Genomic DNA, 20,179 nt, shown 5'->3' with positions numbered 1-20,179 from the left:
GGGGTCTCTCTCTCATAACTGGTGCAATTACGAAAATCTCTGCTGGCTGATTGATGGTGCCTGCACAGAGATGAAAAAAGAGTGCTCTCAGGGTGTGTCTCTTCGTACACAACGCTGAGCTGCACTGCACTCGTCAAAGTGTAGGTGATAAGATGCATACGGCATGCTGCCCATGTTTTGGAGGGGGCGTGGGTTAGCTTCGTTCTCCTCAATCAGAGCAGGGATCGGCATTGTTGGAGAGGAAGCATGATGCAATCGGGCAGTTGGACGCGCTAAAAAGGGAGAAAAAGGGGAGAAAATGCATAAAGAAAAAATATATATATATAAAAAGAGTAATGGGTGAAGATTCCACAAGACAGGTGCCAGAAGCAGAGAACTAGACATTTTTTCTTTAAACTCTAAATTATGTCGACGTATAAAAATTGCTTTTACATATTAATAAATATTCTTTCTCTGTTTAGAGACTTTTTTTTCTTGATACTGTTTGAAGGAGAGAGGGTTGAATATTTTTAGTCGCAACTGTATTACCTATGACACTACAGTGTCTGTTCAGCCTTAAATAAGGGCAGCTTTACATCCATAAAGGACTGCACTCAATACCCTATTATTACATGACCTTACAGATGCTTAAAACTGGTTAGTGTCACTCAGATCAGGGAAGAGTTTAATTGTTCCTGTGGCCAGCTATGCTTTCTCAGACATCTGGCTAATAACGTCCTGACAACAGAACCATTACTGAGCCATTTTACTGTGATTCAACACTGAAGCTAATTAAAAAGCTAATTAAAAAGCAAACAGTTTGTTTGGAATTAGGCAAACATACAACTGTGGGCTGAAATAGATTGGGATTGATAATCATTGGTGTATGTTGTATGTTGTGTATTGTATGTTGTGAACAGTGAATTCAGAAAGTATTGAGACCATTTTTGCACACTTTACTGTGCTTTGATATAATTGCCATGTTAACCCATCAACCCATTATATATTTTTTGAAAATTTATTAAAAATCCCTAAACTAAAACCAATTTTTTTACAAAAAGTTTGTTTAATGCTTTGTAAAAGCCCCTTTGGTGACAATTACAGCTGCAAGTCTTCTTGGATACACCTGTACAAACCTTGCACATCTGGATTGAGGCAGTTTATCCCAATATTCATGTCAAATTGTCTTATGCTTCTCAAGCTCTGAACAGTTGTTCAATCCGGTTCAAGTCTGGGCTTTAGCTGGGCCACTCAAGGACATTCAGAGTCTAGCCCTAAAGCCACTCCAGTGTTGTTTTGGCTGTATTCTTCGGTTCATTTCTATGTTAAATAAAACAGAATGCCTTTATTTGTATATATACATATACAGGTGTACAGTTCAACAAAATTCTTTTTTTGCATATGCCAGCTCATTTGGAAGCTGGGGTCAGAGTGCAGGGTCAGCCATTGGACTGCGCCCCTGGAGCAGAGAGGGTAAAGGGCCTTGCTCAAGGGCCCAACAGTGGCAACGTGGTAGAGCTAAGATTTGAACTTTCAACCTTTTAATTGATAGCCCAAAGCCCTTCAAGCGCATTCCTGTATTTGGCTACATTCATTTGTCCCTCAATTCTTTCCATTCCCTCTGTCCATTCCATGGAGACCCACATAGCATAAAGCTGCCACCACCATGTTACACATTAGAGATGGAATTAGCAAGGTGATGTGCAGGGTCTGTTTTCTCAACAATTTTAATTGATGCTGTTTTTCAATTTACAAGTGGGTTGTCATATGCCTCAACAGTACTCAACAGTAGCTTGTGTCCTGCCTGCTAAATAGGCCTGATTTATGAAGTGCTGCCGCAATGGGTGTTTGTGTAACTAGTCCTTCCATCTCTGAAGGGCATTCATAGCTCAGAGTGATCGCTGGGCTTATTTCATACCCTAATGACAAAGGTATTTCTTATATGGTTACCCAGTTTGAGCAGACATAAGAAAAAATTGCATAAAATGCCAATTAAATCTGTTTAAAATTAAATCAATAACAAGGTGTCTGAATACTTCTTGAATTCAATCTGTGTATAAGTGTGGTATGTGATGTAGTTGGCACATGGAGCGTGTGGGAACGAGAGATTGACGTAAATTTTCCCGCACTCTACAGACCGAGCACATCCCTCCGTATGACGTGGTGCCTTCCATGAGGCCTGTGGTTCTGGTGGGACCCTCACTCAAGGGCTATGAGGTCAGATTCTTCAACAATGCCAGTAAATCAGTCATCATAAATCTTAACAGAATTAGCTCTCTTGCACAGATCTTTCCAGTAATTCTATGGAATTGTTGATTTTCACCCCAACAATGTTTACATGTTCTTTATGAGTGACACTTATTTTAAAAATACTTAAAATGCTATATACTAAAATACTTATAAAACTTTTAAAACACAGAAATTATACATTAACCAAGACTGCTTGGAACATCTATAGCTTACAAAAATACTGTTTCATTTATGCATCCGGATGTCCAAAATACTGTCTGTAAAAAAGGTCAGCTGTTTAACTGTTGACACTGACAAGGATTTTAAAAGATCTTAAAAGTGTCTTAATAGAGTTGAACCAGATTAGAAACAAAAATAATAGTAGTATCACATATCTGCCAAAAGTGGCCAAAAGTATGTGGACACCTGACCATGAGCTTGTTGGACATCTTATTACAAAACCATGGGTGGTAATATGGAGTTAGTCCCCCATTTCCCCACTTCTCTGGTCTTTTCTGTGTGGAGTTTGCATGTTCTCCCTATGTCCACATAGGTTTCCTTCAGATGCTCAGGTTTCCCAAATCCAAAGACATGCAATCAGGCTAACTGGAATTAATAAAATTGCCCTAAGTATGAAAGTGTGTGTGAATGTGTGTGTCTGCCAATCATTCAGACCCACCACAACTAGAACTAATGTAATGTAACTATTGTGATGTAGTGTTTAAAGTTATGTACTATCCTGTAAGTCTTATGTTTATGTTTTATAGGTAACAGACATGATGCAGAAAGCATTATTTGACTTCCTGAAGCATAGATTTGAGGGGAGGTAAGACATTCCCAAGGCTCCTCTTTGTCATTTTTTCTAAAAGCTCCTGTCCTCATCGGCCTTACTTTGGGCTAGTTTATGTATTAGCATGTGTGCTGAGCTACTTTAAATAGTCTTGTCTCATTGCCTTAATTGGCCATGCTGGACCATAAGCACAAAGCTGGCCTGCATGCCTGCGCCTTCTCCTGGCCCGAATGTTTTCCCAGAAGGGGACTGATGCCTCCTCCCAAAGCAGGACAACCCAGATCCCAATACAGGACACCCTCAGCTCTGTATGTGGGTTAAAAAGAACAAAGCATGACACTCAGTTTGACTTCTATAGTATAAATCAGAGTTTAAGGCAAATTGTGTAGTCTATTATAGACGTGGTAGATGATGTCTACATAAATACATCTACATGTGAACGTATGAGCGCAATAAAAAATTATAAATAGTTTTAAAGTTAGGGGCTGATATATTGAGGCCTGGAATGCATGCCAGGAAATGAATGGCTGGAGTTCTGGGTAGTCATTTTTTCTCTTGGTTTACTTCTGCATGAATGGTACTGTAAGATATATGACAGTGTCACGTTATTTCCTCCCATTGAATTATTTGTGGGAAGTCAACTTTCTAAATGTCCTCACTTGGCATGTGCATTTTCTCATTTTTTCTCCTTCGTCATAGAATATCAATCACTCGAGTGACGGCGGATATTTCTCTGGCCAAGCGTTCTGTCCTGAATAACCCCAGTAAACATGCCATCATTGAACGATCTAACACACGCTCCAATCTGGGTAAGTCTATTAGTTTTCCTCATGCTCTGCATGTGTGTACTAGTGCTTATATTTATTTTGTTTGGATATGGTACCCATTAGTGTGAATACATTTGCATAAACATTAAGTGGTATAAATATTGTGGCCACAATTGTATGTTACAGGTATAATTTATGACCAAAAAAACACATGAAATAGGTCAATATGAAAAATAGTTACAGGTGATGGACAGAAAAATATGAACCAAGAAAATCTCAATTCTAAAGATAGAAAATATTAGTCTTCACTTCTGGAACAGCTTTAATCCATGTTTGACTTGTGGTGGGATGTTAAAGCATTCTTTATAAAGATTTGTTCCATTTATTAAGGTATGAAGGAGGTTTGTTACTGCTTCTACAAATGCAGCTGAAAACGCTACGTTATGGATTTATGTCCTTCTGCCTTGTCAAGTATGACTGCCAGAGGGTGCATGGGGGTGCAGATTAGGGCTGCAGCTATCGATTATTTTTGTAATCGAGTATTCTATCAATTATTCCAGGCAAGCTAAAACCAAGGCATAAATAATAATAAGCAATAATACATAAATATAAGCCTCTAATTTGTGCGACTTTCAGAACTAAAAGTTTTAGCTACAGCTCACACAGAACATAAACCTTTAATGTTTTGTTGGGAGGCTTTGTGGCATTTGTAGAAGGCAAAAAAGTTCTGTCAGGATTGTATCTGTCAGATGAGGTAGATTTGGCGTTTGTGTGCTTGTACAGTGGTGTTCAAAAAAATAGCAGTCCAACACCATTAACCTGATAAATCACTGTTTTCAGTAGAAATGCTATTTCTACATAGCAAAAAATTTACTTGAAAGTGTAGTAGAGTAATGAAAACAAAACAAACCCAACAATTAAGACATGCATGCCACTCATTCTGAGTAATCGAAGCATTGATTGAAAGGGGCTTGTTCAAAATAATAGCAGTGAGGAGTTCAATTGGTGAAGTCATTCATTCTGCAGAAGAACGGGTGTCAATTTTGGCCTTTATTTAAGGTAGGAGGGTGGCAAATGTTGCACAGGTTGGTCATAGCGCATTTCTTTTTGAAATACTGGGTAAAATGGGTTGTTTCAGACATTGTTCTGATGAACAGCGTACTTTGATTAAAAAGTTGATTGTAGAGGGAAAAAACATACAGAGAAGTGCAACAAATTATTGGCTGCTCAGCTAAAATGATCTCAAATGCCTCAAAGTGAAAACCAAAACCTGAAAGACGCAGAAGGAAGCGTGGAACTACTGTTCAAATGGATCGAAGAATAGTCAAAATAGCAAAGGCTCAGCCAGTGATCACCTCCAGAAAGATCAAGGAACATCTGGAGTTACCAGTAAGTACAGAAGATGATTAAGTGAAGCCAATTTACCAGCAAGAACTCCTGCAAAGTCCCTTTGTTAAGATAAAGACGTGTCCTGAATGGGTTAACATTTGCCAAGGAACACATTGACTGTTCCAAAGAGAAATGGCTCAACATTTTGTGGACTGGTGAAAGCAAACTTGTTCCTTTTGGGTCTAGTGGCCATAGACAGTATGTCAGACGACCCTTGAGCACTGAATTCAAGCCACAGTACACTGTGAAGACAGTAAAGCATGGTGGTACAAAACAGTTTAAATATATCAGAATACTTGAGGAGATCATGTTGCCCTATGAAGAAGAAGAAATGTCCTTAAAATGGTGTTTCAACATGACAATGACCCAAAACATCTTGGTTACAGACAAACAAGATTGAGGTAATAGAGTGACCAGCCCAATCCCCTGACTTCAAGCCCAGAGAGAACTTGTGGGCTGACGTCTGAAACACGTTTTTTTGAGGCAAAACCCAAAATTGCAGAAGAATGTCCAAATACATAGTATTCATTGAACTGTACGGTTTAAGTACTGTTAAGTGCTGATTAAGTATATGATTTCAGACGCAGCCCTCAGCTTCTTCACGTCACCTGCCCACAGCGTGAACGCGTTGTGCAAAAGTAAAATTCGTCCGTGCAAAACACAGTGAGCTGTATATAGTTGTATGGATTAAACGATGCCCAGATGCGAAAAATTAGCATTTTTAGTAATCGAATTACTCGAGTTTCTCGAGGAATCGTTTTAGCCCTAGTGCAGATAATTGACATGTTGGATGTTCCACCACTCTTAACTGACCTGCAGTTTGGTTTTCTGCATGGTAAATAAGACCAGCACTCCATTATATCTTTCTGGCAAATATTTTTTCAGGCATCATGAGGAAACCACCCTGGACGAAGAGCTTTTTTCAGGAAAAGGCCCACGTTTGGACACACTAGGCGTAGACTGCGCCAGCTGGTGCGATGGGGTGCTGCTCATGCATTGTCTTCTTGTTCTTAGTTTCCTTTCTTATCTCTTTTTCAATAGAATTTGGTTCTGGCAGGTGTTCTGAGCAGCTAGTTTTCTTTTGTGCGCTATCCCTTTTCTATCCCCTATCCCCCCTCAGGCTCTGGATGTTTTTGTGTTTCTGTTATTTTGGCCGCCCTTTTATTTTCTTGTTATCCTTTTTTTGTTTGTGGCTATTAGCCACAGTATTGTTTTACCTTGGACAAGCTTCCTTGACTAAATGGTTAATTTTCAATTGTAGCAGGTATTGGGCTACACCTGGTAAACCCCCATACCTTCCCAACCACCACCACCACACACACAGAGTGGCACGGTGGCTCAATGTCTCCTTACAGAAAGAAGGTTCTGGGTTTGATTCCCAGGTGAAGCTGTCCAGGTCCATTCTGTGTGTGAGTTAGTATGTTCTCCATGTGTGGGTTTCGTCTGGGTGCTCTGGTTTCCTCCCACAGTTCAAAGACATGCAGTCAGGTTAACTGGAGAGACAAAAATTGTCTTGTGTGTGTGTGTGTTAAAATACAACCCTTAATCAGAAAAAGTTGGGACAGTATGGAAAATGCAAATAAAATAAAAATACAGTTCCTTACATTTACTTTGACTTTAATTTGATTGCAGACAGTTCAAACCCAAGATATTTCATGTTTTGTCTGCTCAACTTGATCTTATTTGTTAATATACCTCCATTCCTGCATTTCAGGCTTGCAACACATTCCAAAAAAAAGTTGGGACGGGGCAGTAATGGGGTGAAAAAACTAAATAATGATAGTCTTTGATGAGCAAAGATGATCAGAGGATCTCCAATTTGTCAACAAATGCGTGAGAAAAGTATTGAAATGTTTAAAAACAATTTACCTCAAAGAAAGATTCGAAGGGATTTGCATATTTCTCCCTCTACAGTGCATAATATCATTAAACGATTTAAGAAAACAGGAGGAATTTAAGTGCGTAAAAGCCAAGGGCGCAAGCTTAAGCTGAATGCCCATGATCTTTGATCCCTCAGACGGCACCGCATCAAGAACCGCCACTCAACAATAGCTGATATAACCACATGGGTGAGGGATTACTTTGGCAAACCTTTGTCAAGCACTACAATACGGAGTTACATGCACAAATAAACTTTACTGTGCAAAAAAGCAGCATTGTGTTAACCATGTCCAGAAGCGGCGTCGACTTCTCTGGGCTCGGAGGCATCTAGGATGGACCATCACACAGTGGAAACGTGTATTGTGGTCAGATGAATCAGCATGCACAACTTAAGACGTGTTCGCAGGAAGAATGGGACAAAATAAAAGCTGAAACATTAAATCTCTTGGTATCCTCGGTGTGGTAAAAAGGAATGGCAACATTACAAAGTGGTAAATGCTTTACTCTCCCAACTTTTTGTTGAAATGTGTTGCTGGCCTGAAATGCAGGAATGGATGTTTATTAATAAATGAAATGAAGTTGAGCAGATAAAACATGAAATATCTCAGGTTCATCCTGTCTGCAATCAAATAAAAGTCAAAGTAAATGTAAGAAACTCTGTGTTTTTATTGTTTGCACTTTCCATGCTGTCCCAACTTTTTTTGATTTGGGGTTGTAATTGCTACTTTGTTTTATTTAAATTTTTTCAAATTGTTTTACAATAATTGACCAACTGTAATCCACTAAATTAGGCTGAAACTGTATTGAGACACTGTATTGCCTTAGTTCTTTCTTTTGACCTAAATTATATATATTAAATTCATGCTGATGAGGGTGTCCTTTCAAATAAGATTAATGCCTGATTAAAGCTTCTGCTATTAAAGCTATAACCTATATAAGCTATGCCTAATTAGAGCTTTGACTATAAGATATAATTTATAGCTAATACATGCCATAGAACTAATACTGCCATTTATCACTTGAGACTATTGAGACGGGATTCATGAGGAGGGTACATGACCTTAGAAAGTGTGTGTAACCGTGAGATAAAGCTAGCAGGAAGCTCGTTATGATTGTTAGTTTGGCTTGATTAGTGAGCCGTGATTAAGATCAAAGACATTCCTTGCAGCGTGACCTCCTGATTGCACTCCTGGCAATCTTTTGTACAATCACCACTAAGCGCACTCATGCAAACACACCCTATGCACACATGCTTATTCACAAAGCTGCGAATTTTAACATTTTACTTAATACAGCTTAATTATGCAGTTTAACTAAAAATAGACATTTCTGTAAAGCACCTTTACTGAGATGTGAGTGCTTTCTGAATGAAAGGGAGGTAAGCGTGTTGTACTGAAGTCTGTCTGTGTGTGTTTGTGTGTTAGCTGAGGTACAGAGTGAGATTGAGAGGATCTTTGAGCTGGCACGCACATTACAGCTGGTGGTTCTGGATGCTGATACGATAAACCATCCATCCCAACTGGGCAAGACCTCGCTTGCACCAATCATCGTCTACGTTAAGATCTCCTCACCAAAGGTACACAAAAATACAACACTTACTGTCACCCACTATTATACCTGCATTTTATTGCCTCTTTAAGTCTGACATAGAAGAAGAATAGACGTTATTTAGTCTCACACATATGGAGCTGCTGCTGACCTGGCCAGGCACTTAACAGCTGCAATTGGCTGTGTCTGAGGGAGGGGGTCAGATAAGGTTTCACTAACTTTCTCCAGACATCTGCTGTCTGGCTGAGGCACAAGCACGAGAAGTGAAAGACATATTGAGCATAGTGTGACTCTGGATGCAGTAAAGCTCTCTGCTCTGTGACAATCTACCCCTGGTTGGTTTAAACAGCGTCTGGCATACTTACACATACCTAAGGGAGAGGGTGCTAGCCTATGGCCCTCCATGGCCAGCATGGGGGTGATGCTATCAGCAAAGGAATTGTAATAGGGAATTTAAAAATGAATAAGTCAAGTCACATATAGGTTAGAATGGCTGTTTTCTTTAAACCGTCTATCTATATTTTTTAGTTTAATCAAGGAGTAAATATGGCCCAAACAAAATTATTTAAATACAGCTTATTTAGACTTAAAGTAAGCTCAACCAAATAGTTGAGCAGATCATTAAATGTTTAATTATTGTTATAATAGCAACCAGTAAGTAAATTGGCACATGCATTATGCTTGTTTAATGTGTTGTCACTCACAGAACTGCTTAGGTCAAAAGAAAATAGTCAATGACTATACACCGATTAGGCATACCATTAAAACCACCTCTTTGTTTCTAAACTCACTGTGCATTTTATCAGCTCCACTTACCATATAGAAGCACTTTGTAGTTTTACAATTACTGACTGTAGTCCATCTGTTACTCTGCATGCTTTGTTAGCCCCCTTTCATGCTGTTCTTCAAAGGTCAGGACCCCCACAGGACCACCACAGAGCAGGTATTATTTAAACACCTCACTGTCCCTGTTGGTCTAAGAATAGTCCACCAACCAAAAATATCCAGCCAACAGCGCCCCATGGACAGCATCCTGTGAGATGAGCGATCGTCTCTGACTTTACATCTACAAGGTGGACCAACTAGGTAGGAGTATCTAATAGAGTGGACAGTGAGTGGACACGGTATTTAAAAACTCCAGCAGCGCTGCTGTGTCTGATCCACTCATACCAGCACAACACACACTAACACACCACCACCATGTCATTGTCTCTGCAGTGCTGTGAATCATCCACCACCTAAATAATACCTGTTCTGTGGTGGTCCTGTGGGAGTCCTGACCATTGAAGAACAGGGTAAAAGCAGGCTAAAAAGGTAGAGAAATAGATGGACTACAGTCAGTAATTGTAGAACTACAAAGTGCAACTATATGGTAAGTGGAGCTGACAAAATAAACAGTGAGTGTAGAAACAAGGAGGTGGTTTTAATGTTATGGCTGATCGGTGTATGTGTGTGTGCAACTGAAAATACCTTAAAAGCTTAAACATAAAGTCAACACCCAGGTATCTAAAATCAAACCCAGATAAGTGAGGCATCAATATTATTTTAGGCTAAAACATGAAGTCATGACCCAGGAATCTGAAATCAAACCCAGATAAGCCCAAGTGTTGAGGCTGGTGTGTGTTGTTGAGCAATCACTGTAATGAGTTTGTAAGTACACATGTATGGTTGTGTGTTTTCAGGTGTTGCAGAGATTAATTAAATCTCGAGGAAAGTCTCAGGCCAAACACCTGAATGTGCAGATGGTGGCAGCAGACAAACTGGCTCAATGTCCCACAGTGAGTATGGACACACAGAATTAAACACATTTAGTTATTTCATTGTGGACTGTTTTTTTTTAACTGGCTCACTTGTTGGCATGCTCATTGGACAAGCTAGGGTTTAATATAGTCTGGGTACAGGTGACTCATTATTATTGTCACCAGACTTTAAAAACACTTCAATTTATAATTATTAAAAATGAGCTCACTAATGCTACACTACAGTGGAGTGTGTTCAAAATCATCCTTTGGTCTATGGTGTTTACTGAAGGTGATTACAAACATGTTATTTACATGTTAAACAAAAAATTAAAAGACAACAGCTTGGGTGGCACAGTCTGATATTGGGCAAGCACACAAGCGCCGGGATTCTAAGTTTAAATCTCAGCTCCGCTACTGGTTGGCTGGGCGCCCCCTAGCAGGCACAGTTGGCAGTGCCAACAGCAGATATAATTGTTGGTTGGGTAAAGACCGGACTAAAAAGGGGGTGGACCCAAGTAAGTAGCCCAAAGCGCTTGTACAGAAGTGGAGAAACACTAGATCAGTGTGACTCTTCATGTGCGAGACTGGTCCATCACCAGTATCGTTGGTAAGAGCGTGTGTCAGGGAAATGTACCCGCCTCGGACAGGATCGGGGTCCCCAGCAATGGAAGACTAATTGGCTACGCTAAAAATTGGGAGAAACGGAGGGGGGGCACATCTATAAATAAAATAGAGAAAAAAAATCAGGCAACAAATTTAGTAAGTAATGGGGAGTTGAGCACTCATCAACTGTGACATAGTGGGTATGTTAAACTACGTACTGATGTAATTCATTTTTTATCATATAATCATCTTTTTGCTGGGGTGTTGATTGGTTGTTCCCCTACAACCAATGCCTATCAAACCCAATAAGCCCTCACTTTTGCCGTGACATAAATGACTATTCCAAATAGATTCTAGTCTCTTTACAATAATGCAAGAGTGAAACATTCTTTAAAATGAATGAACCATAAACTAATGTGTTCACTTTATGTGTTCAATGTTTAAAATGCTTACAGTCTTAATATATGCATTACTGTATGAGTGCAGCATTCACTGAAGATGTTGAATAGCTTTCTTTAGAATGCTGAGCTTACTAGAAAATGACTAAATGGGTCACCTTATTTCTGACACAAACTTGGAGCTTTATAGCACTAAGGGATATGCCACTTCTCTCTCACAAGTACCTTGGAAAGTTGAAGAACAAGTTACTATTCTCACTCCCCTGAGTAATAGGAAGTAAATCTTTAATGTGGAAACATTTATAATGCTTAAATCATTTTCCTTTGTCCTTGACTTGTCTGTTTTTTTCCCTTTCTTTTTAACTCTCACGTCTCTAATTCTTCATTCCTTTGTGTGCATACCCCATTACTGCTTCATTATTTTCCTTTTAACCATGTCTCTTTCCAGGAACTTTTTGACATCATTCTGGATGAAAATCAGTTAGAGGATGCCTGTGAGCACTTGGCAGACTATCTGGAGGCCTACTGGAAGTCCACTCACCCAGCTAGCTACATTCCAGCCAATCCTCTCCTAGACACCACTGCCGCCCAATCAGCCAGTCCTGAACCACTATCCAGTCTACAGTTGCAGGTGCTCACCAGACTACATTCTGCTTACTACCCTAGCTTAGTGAGCCAGGGATAGGTGCACTAAACAATGAAACAAAAGCAATTATATGCTTATTATTTATATTTCAAACTCCTTGCTAAATGCTAATTACTTAATGTATATTTGATCCTGGGGCATGAGGGAAGACTCAGTGCCAAGATAAGGATAAAGCAGAGTGAGACTAAGTCTCTCAAAAACACAGGTTTTTAAAATGAATCTTAGATAGGGCAAATATGGTCCTTTACAGTAGTGAAAAATAGTAAAAACCTCAGGCAAAAGAGTGCAAGAGAAAAAATATGCCTCTGTAAAATGGTCAAGAGATTGTATGTGGTTTCTGAACAACAAAGCTATGAAACTCATATTTTGGAGGGCGCTCGGATGCCACAACTGTCTAATGCGCTAACTCACCACCTCTGATCTCGAGCTTTCAAGTTGGCCAGTGGACCTGGCCAGTTGTCCATACAGGCACAATTAGCTGTACCTAAAGGAGCAAGGTCGTCTAGGCTCAGCTGCTGGTGTGCAGCTATGTTCTCTGCTCTCTGGATGATGTGGTTGCATTGTTAGTGGAGTATTTGCAGAGTTGATAGTGGGAATGTCCATGTCTGGTACAGTTCTTTGTAAGACTCCGTCACTGGTGAAAAGATGCAGCCCGCATATGTGCACATTTTAGAGGGGGTGCATGATAGCTTTAGCCCTTCTTGGCCAGAGCAGGGGTCCAAGTGGCAAAAGAATCGAAATAAAGGGATAGGCAATGGTTGGATTGGGGAAAAATGGGGGGAAATTCTGTAGCAGCCATTTTTAGGCAGACTTTTACAATTAAGTCCTCATGTTCTTGCACTTCTCTCTATTATATGTACAGTGTATCACAGAAGTGAGTACACCCCTCACATTTCTGCAGATATTTAAGTATATCTTTTCATGGGACAACACTGACAAAATGACACTTTGACACAATGAAAAGTAGTCTGTGTGCAGCTTATATAACAGTGTAAATTTATTCTTCCCTCAAAATAACTCAATATACAGCCATTAATGTCTAAACCACTGGTAACAAAAGTGAGTACACCCCTTATTGAAAGTTCCTGAAGTGTCAATATTTTGTGTGGCCACCATTATTTCCCAGAACTGCCTTAACTCTCCTGGGCATGGAGTTTACCAGAGCTTCACAGGTTGCCACTGGAATGCTTTTCCACTCCTCCATGACGACATCACGGAGCTGGCGGATATTCGAGACTTTGCGCTCCTCCACCTTCCGCTTGAGGATGCCCCAAAGATGTTCTATTGGGTTTAGGTCTGGAGATATGCTTGGCCAGTCCATCACCTTTACCCTCAGCCTCTTCAATAAAGCAGTGGTCGTCTTAGAGGTGTGTTTGGGGTCATTATCATGCTGGAACACTGCCCTGCGACCCAGTTTCCGGAGGGAGGGGATCATGCTCTGCTTCAGTATTTCACAGTACATATTGAAGTTCATGTGTCCCTCAATGAAATGTAACTCCCCAACACCTGCTGCACTCATGCAGCCCCAGACCATGGCATTCCCACCACCATGCTTGACTGTAGGCATGACACACTTATCTTTGTACTCCTCACCTGATTGCCGCCACACATGCTTGAGACCATCTGAACCAAACAAATTAATCTTGGTCTCATCAGACCATAGGACATGGTTCCAGTAATCCATGTCCTTTGTTGACATGTCTTCAGCAAACTGTTTGCGGGCTTTCTTGTGTAGAGACTTCAGAAGAGGCTTCCTTCTGGGGTGACAGCCATGCAGACCAATTTGATGTAGTGTGCGGCGTATGGTCTGAGCACTGACAGGCTGACCCCCCACCTTTTCAATCTCTGCAGCAATGCTGACAGCACTCCTGCGCCTATCTTTCAAAGACAGCAGTTGGATGTGACGCTGAGCATGTGCACTCAGCTTCTTTGGACAACCAACGCGAGGTCTGTTCTGAGTGGATCCTGCTCTTTTAAAACGCTGGATGATCTTGGCCACTGTGCTGCAGCTCAGTGTCAGGGTGTTGGCAATCTTCTTGTAGTCTTGGCCATCTTCATGTAGCGCAACAATTCGTCTTTTAAGATCCTCAGAGAGTTATTTGCAATGAGGTGCCATGTTGGAACTTTCAGTTACCAGTATGAGAGAGTGTGAGAGCTGTACTACTAAATTGAACACAGCTGCTCCCTATGCACACCTGAGACCTAGTAACACTAACAAATCACATGACATTTTGGAGGGAAAATGACAAGCAGTGCTCAATTTGGACATTTAGGGGTGTAGTCTCTTAGGGGTGTACTCACTTTTGTTGCCGGTGGTTTAGACATTAATGGCTGTATATTGAGTTATTTTGAGGGAAGAATAAATTTACACTGTTATATAAGCTGCACACAGACTACTTTTCATTGTGTCAAAGTGTCATTTTGTCAGTGTTGTCCCATGAAAAGATATACTTAAATATCTGCAGAAATGTGAGGGGTGTACTCACTTTTGTGATACACTGTATATGCATATGGTGTGAAGTATGCGCAAATGAAAGGTGTAGATATAAAAAATGTATTAAAACATATTATTGAGGTGCTAATTGTGGTGCAGCGGTAAAACACACTACCACACCAGAGCTGACATTTCGAACTCGTCGGTTCGAAACTCAGCTCTGCCATCCGGCAGGCTGGGCGCCTACACGAACAATGATTGGCTGTTGTTCAAGGGCAGGGTGCTGGGTTTTTTTTTAGTTATTTACAGCTCCTGTCTTGCATTTGATAATATCAGCTATGTAAAATGCACTTGGACTAATGGCATGCACCACTAACTAGGTTATGCGAAATGTATTAAGTCGTTGTCTGATTGGCTGAGAGTCTGCTCTTATTATTATAAGAGCACAAAAAAGAACCCATGTGTTACTGTATATTTGCTAATGTTTTTTTGATGATCTGTATGTGCTTAGGTACTGAATGTTAAAATAATAATAATAATAACATATATTGTTATTATTTTCACTTCAAATATGACTATTTAATTATTTAATGCACTACACTTAAAATCTGGTTGAGAATATCTGTGCTAAATCTTTGTAAGATTTTATTACGTGTTAAAGCACTGTGTATGCAGTTGTATGCACAGACGCTGTGCTAAGCTCTGTGTGTGTGTGTTGTACACATTCTGAACCTAATCATCTTTTATATAACCTGCTGTGCTTTGATTCAGTCTGAGGAGGCTACAGAAGCTTAGCCTCATTCATGGTGAGTGCTGCCGAGTTGGTGAATCAAAGAGAGTGAAAAGAAAAACACTCACACTCAACAACCCAATTCTAAATGTAATTACAGTCAGTTGACTTTAGTGAAAATGGACCAAACAACATAAAATCAACCTAATTATGGGATTATGCCCATCTGCCATCGGCAAAGATTACTGACAGTTCTGGTTTCCTTAATTGGATCATCAAGGGCAGTCTCTACACCTCTTTAAGCAATAATTCACTACATCCAGTTGGGGCTTTTTATGTACCAGCCTGTTTATCCAGCTCATTGCTGAACTCTCTTAATAACTGCTTTATTTGTAAAATGTGTGATTTATGGATCTGTCTTCTCCTCTTAGCATTCGTTTGATTGTGTTTTTGGGAACTCAGCTGGTGGTGTGATACTGTTTTTGGTTGTACCAGTGCTGGATTTATTGAGTTTCCTGTCTTTTTTGAGAGTTGTTGATTGATTAGCTGGCATTGTAGTTAATTCAGTTCTCCTGCATTCTCTCTCTGATCTTTCCCTCTTAGTTCTTTTATTTCGGGACAAACACCCATTGAATTTCAGACATGTGATCACTTGCCTTTTACCAACTTCTTGTTCCTGGAGATCACATGGAATTGAGTCATCTCTACCTTTAACAAACTCTGCCTATCCTATCTTCTCTTCCCCTTGAGTTGTGGCTAGAGCTGGCACCGATCCGATACTCAGTCTGATATTGGCCCAAATCTCTGGATCGGATATCGGAAGAAAAAAAATGTATAATCCGATCCGATACTGTTGCTTAATGTAAATAACACCTAATGTAAATAACACTTAATGTTAATAAGGCCATTGTTTGTGTGTAAAGCAAATAACACACGAAGATACATTCCAACAGAGTGTCATTTATTGCCGTAACAAGGTGCATCTTAATGACATCATTAACATGTGCCACTGTTCTACAACTCATCTGCAACAGCCATTCAGAAAATAAAACACACTGATCTACTTAAACTTTTAGCATTTTAAAAAATCATCTGCTACTGCCACATCTAAAAACACTGTTTAAATACAATAAAAATCATCTACTACTACCACATCTAAAAACACTGTTTAAATACAATAAAAATTGCTTTATAAATGATAAATTGCTCACCTGAGATAAAGAAAACTTGATAGAAATCTGAGATAAAGAAATCTTGCCCCGGCTTGGAGATCTCTCACATCCTCAACGATTAATCCATTAGTGTTATGAAATAAAACAAACTACAGTACACCGTTTCCCATTTAGCCACAGATGTCCTCTTCAAAATCCAGCAGGATTTAATAATCTAAAAACGTGACAGAAGTTTAACGGAAAATCTGAATTCTAATTGGTCCATCGCGTTTGATTGACATCCACATCTTCCAATTGTAGACACTTTTGTTAAACAAGCCAAAAATGCTGCTAAATGATAAAAACAGCAGTTTTGCAAAAGTGTGATGTTATAGGTTCTGTATTTATTCCTTTAGAATATTTGTTTCACAGTCTGAGCATTGTTATTTAGATAGCTAGTTTAACCATGGTGAATTGAGACATGTATTATTACTGCTTATTTGTTTGAGAGGAGAAATGACGGTATCGGATTGGTATCTGTATCGGCATATACTCAATTTGCAGTATTGGTATCGGACATAAAAAAGTGGTATTGAGCCAGCCCTAGTTGTGGCATATGGTTTACTTTGTTTTGCTTTTCTATTTCTCTTTAGTCACAGTATTGTTCTACCTTAGATAATCCTGCAATTGGATTCAGTCTTTATAACAGTGCAAGTGCTGGGCTTCTCCTGGAGCTTCTGTAGTGAGGCACTCACAGCCCCTTTACAAGTTAGTTTTAAAACATACTGCATGAGCACTATAATTTATACATTTTAATGATGTATGACCTATTAAAAGATTTGAACAAATGCTTCCTCCCATAATGGTTGACTGCCCACTAATGCCCTTGACCTTCCAATTAGTTTTGCACTGCAAACTGTTGCATTAAGACTCATATTACTGCCAGGTTTCCTGTTTATAGCTTAGTGGAACAAAGAATTTATTTTATTCACTTTTGTAGACAAATACCATAAGGAAAAAAGTACTAGGCCACCACTTCTAATTTTATAATTCATGTGTTTTAGCCACAATTGTTACAGGTGTAATAAATCAATTATATAAAAGGGATTATATGCCTTTAACTAGGCACTTCACTGTTCCAGCATTACTGTACCACTGTCTACAAAGCAAGTCCTGAAGAAAAGCTTGGTTTAAAGAAACTCTGGCCTGCACAGAGCCCTGACCTCAGCCCCAATGAACAGCTTTGGAATAAACTGGAACATCAATTGAGGCTTTCTTGACCAACATCAGTGCCCAGCCATACAAACGCTCTTTTGACTGATTGGGCTAAAATTCCCAGAGACGTGCACACAGTGTTGTGAGAAGCCTTCTTAGAAGCGTGGCTGTTGTTATAGCTGAAAGGATCACACAGAGGTCACTCTATTTTACTTGCACTGGTTTTTGAAATTGGATGTCCAACAAGCTTATGGTCAGGTGTCTAAATAATTTTGGACACTATTATACGAGGAATCTTCAAAAAGTTTCTGTACTTATATTTTCATTGGAAACTGTGAGGGTGGGAGGAGTAGTAATTAATCGTGTCTGAGAAACTGAGAGGGAGCTTATAGTCAGGATTTAGCGCCATCTGATTTCCACCTTTTTGGACCGCTCAAAGAAGCTTTCAGGGGAAGAAGATTTTCATTTGATTATAATGTGAAAGCAGCAGTGCATCAGTTGCTACATGCTCAACCAAAAATATTTTTTTGCTGATGGCATTAAAGTTGGGGTTTCGAATACATCGTATCGAATCTCAGCTCTGCCTTTCCGACTGGGCTGGGCGGCAGCATGAACAATGATTGGCTGTTGTTCAGGGTTAGATGGTAAAAAAGTCGGATCGTAGGTCCTCATAACTGGTGCAACTGCGGCCCCTGCTGGCTGACTGATGGCGCCTGCACAGGGCTGAGGAATAATGCTGATGGGGGTGTGGCCCTCCATACACAGTGCTTGTCAGTGTATGAACTCGACTCGTGCAAGTAAAAAATGCAGTCTGTACTGACTGTACGTGCAGGAGGGGGCGTATGTCAGTTGAGAGGCGTCCTCAGTCAGCGGTGAAGGGTCAAATCAGTATAGAGGACTGCAATAGCAATCAGGGTAATTGACTAGATTAGGGGAGAAAAAATTGGGGGGAAAAGTGGGAGAAAATAGAAAATTCAAGTTGATACCTCTGTCATCCGGCAGGCTGGGCACCTACACGAACAACAATTGGCTGTGGTTCTGGGGGGTGCCGAACAGGACCTCATAACTGATGCAGTTACGACCTCTGCTGGCTGATTGAAGGCGCCTGCACAGAGACGGGGGATAATGTGTTGATCAGGGTGTGGCTCTTCATACACAAAGCTAATCCACATATGAACTCGCCTCGTGCAGGTGAAAAGATGCAGTCGGCTACTGCACACGTGTCGGAAGTGTGTCAGTGATGTAATTTGGTTTTGAAATTCTTAATAAATACAACCACAACAAATATGTCATAAGGTTGAAAGAATATCCCTCTCTCTGTGTATTCAAATAATAAAACGATACAGTAAAAGACAATCTTGCTCCTAAATTAGCTGAATGATTTCCATCAGTACTGAGACAAGTACTCATGATTCTCATTGTAGCAGTTTGCAAGCAATCCAAAGTTCTAATTAATGCACTACCATCATACTAATATGAGTTATTCAGTATAAGAAATCTGACTGAAACATTTAGAATTCTGACTTGCAGTGGTTTGCAGTGGTCATGTAGTCAAACAACGTTGAGTGTGTTCTGTATGTGTGTTAAAATGTTTGGCATTAATATTTTAGCAGACATGTAAGTAAGATGCATGCCTAGTCATTGCAGTGCAGTGAGGACTTGTGTTTCATCACTCTAATGCATGTTCGTGTGCTTGTGTGCGCTATCCCAGGGCATGGCGGAAACCCAAAAAGCCAAGAAGTCATTAGGTGATAGAAGGATCTCTCAAGAAGAACATCACCACCATCACCATCATCACCATCGCCTGCAAAAGCAGGAGAGCCTGGACCAAGCTGAGTACGACGACATTGAGGAAGTAACGGAGGCCGCCAAGGAGCAGAGAGGTTTACGTAGTGAGCACGGAGCGCCACATACACACCACCGCACTTTATCCACACGGACCGAACACCACAATCACCATCATTACCACCATCACCATCACAACCGCACAACACGCACACTTTCCAGACAAGAAACTGTAGAAAGCAGAGACTCTGCACCATACGCAGAGCCACACAGCACTCAAACACGCACAACTCCACCCACACACCACCCAGAAAAGGAGAAAGAGGACGAGGAGCAGCCTGTTCATCATAACCATCATCATCATCACCACCATCGCTCAGAAAGGGAGCAAGAGCACGATCACGGTGAAAGGAACGGCCGACAGCGGGGTCAGCAGAAATCACAAAGAGAACCCTATCATGAGAGTGAAAGGCAGCACTCTGTTGAGAGTGAGAAGAGAAGGGAAGAGACAGAGTGGGAAAACGATCACTATATAGAGCAGTAATGCACAAACACTGATATAAACAGAGCTGCAAGAAAAAGTTTGTGAACCCTTTAGACATGCATTCTTGTATTAATTGCTCATAAAATGTTAGATCAACTAAATTATAATGATCAAATTATTAACACAACACATTTTATGGAATATACACAGGCTATAAAAGTATGTGAACCCTTGTATTTAATAACTGATAACAAAAATGTGTGCAGTAGCTGCTGATTATTGAACTTCAGTGATAAACTGAATACTGATACTTTTTTTCTATTTTATTTATGCATTTTCTCCTATTTTCATAGTCAATTTGTCTTCCACTGCTGGGGGATCCCTGATTGCACTCGAGGTGGGTATATT

General features: G+C 40.2%; 1 protein-coding gene across 1 annotated transcript in view; it reads left to right on the top strand.

Annotated features, from left to right (window-relative positions):
• Nucleotides 1-19,888, top strand: part of cacnb2a (calcium channel, voltage-dependent, beta 2a) — a 135,313-nt gene extending 115,425 nt beyond the window's left edge. Inside the window, exons 8-14 of the mRNA XM_062993529.1 lie at nucleotides 2,116-2,196; nucleotides 2,976-3,034; nucleotides 3,698-3,807; nucleotides 8,460-8,611; nucleotides 10,266-10,361; nucleotides 11,775-11,957; nucleotides 19,214-19,888. Coding sequence (XP_062849599.1) covers nucleotides 2,116-2,196; nucleotides 2,976-3,034; nucleotides 3,698-3,807; nucleotides 8,460-8,611; nucleotides 10,266-10,361; nucleotides 11,775-11,957; nucleotides 19,214-19,831 — 1,299 coding nt within the window. The 3' untranslated portion in view covers nucleotides 19,832-19,888. The remainder of the gene's footprint in view (nucleotides 1-2,115; nucleotides 2,197-2,975; nucleotides 3,035-3,697; nucleotides 3,808-8,459; nucleotides 8,612-10,265; nucleotides 10,362-11,774; nucleotides 11,958-19,213) is intronic.
• Nucleotides 19,889-20,179: the final 291 nt, after the last annotated feature.

This window comes from Trichomycterus rosablanca, chromosome 4 (genome assembly GCF_030014385.1).
Source record: "Trichomycterus rosablanca isolate fTriRos1 chromosome 4, fTriRos1.hap1, whole genome shotgun sequence".
Lineage (NCBI taxonomy): Eukaryota > Metazoa > Chordata > Actinopteri > Siluriformes > Trichomycteridae > Trichomycterus > Trichomycterus rosablanca.
The sequence above is the reverse complement of the archived record's forward strand: the minus strand, read 5'-3'. Positions and strand labels throughout refer to the sequence as shown.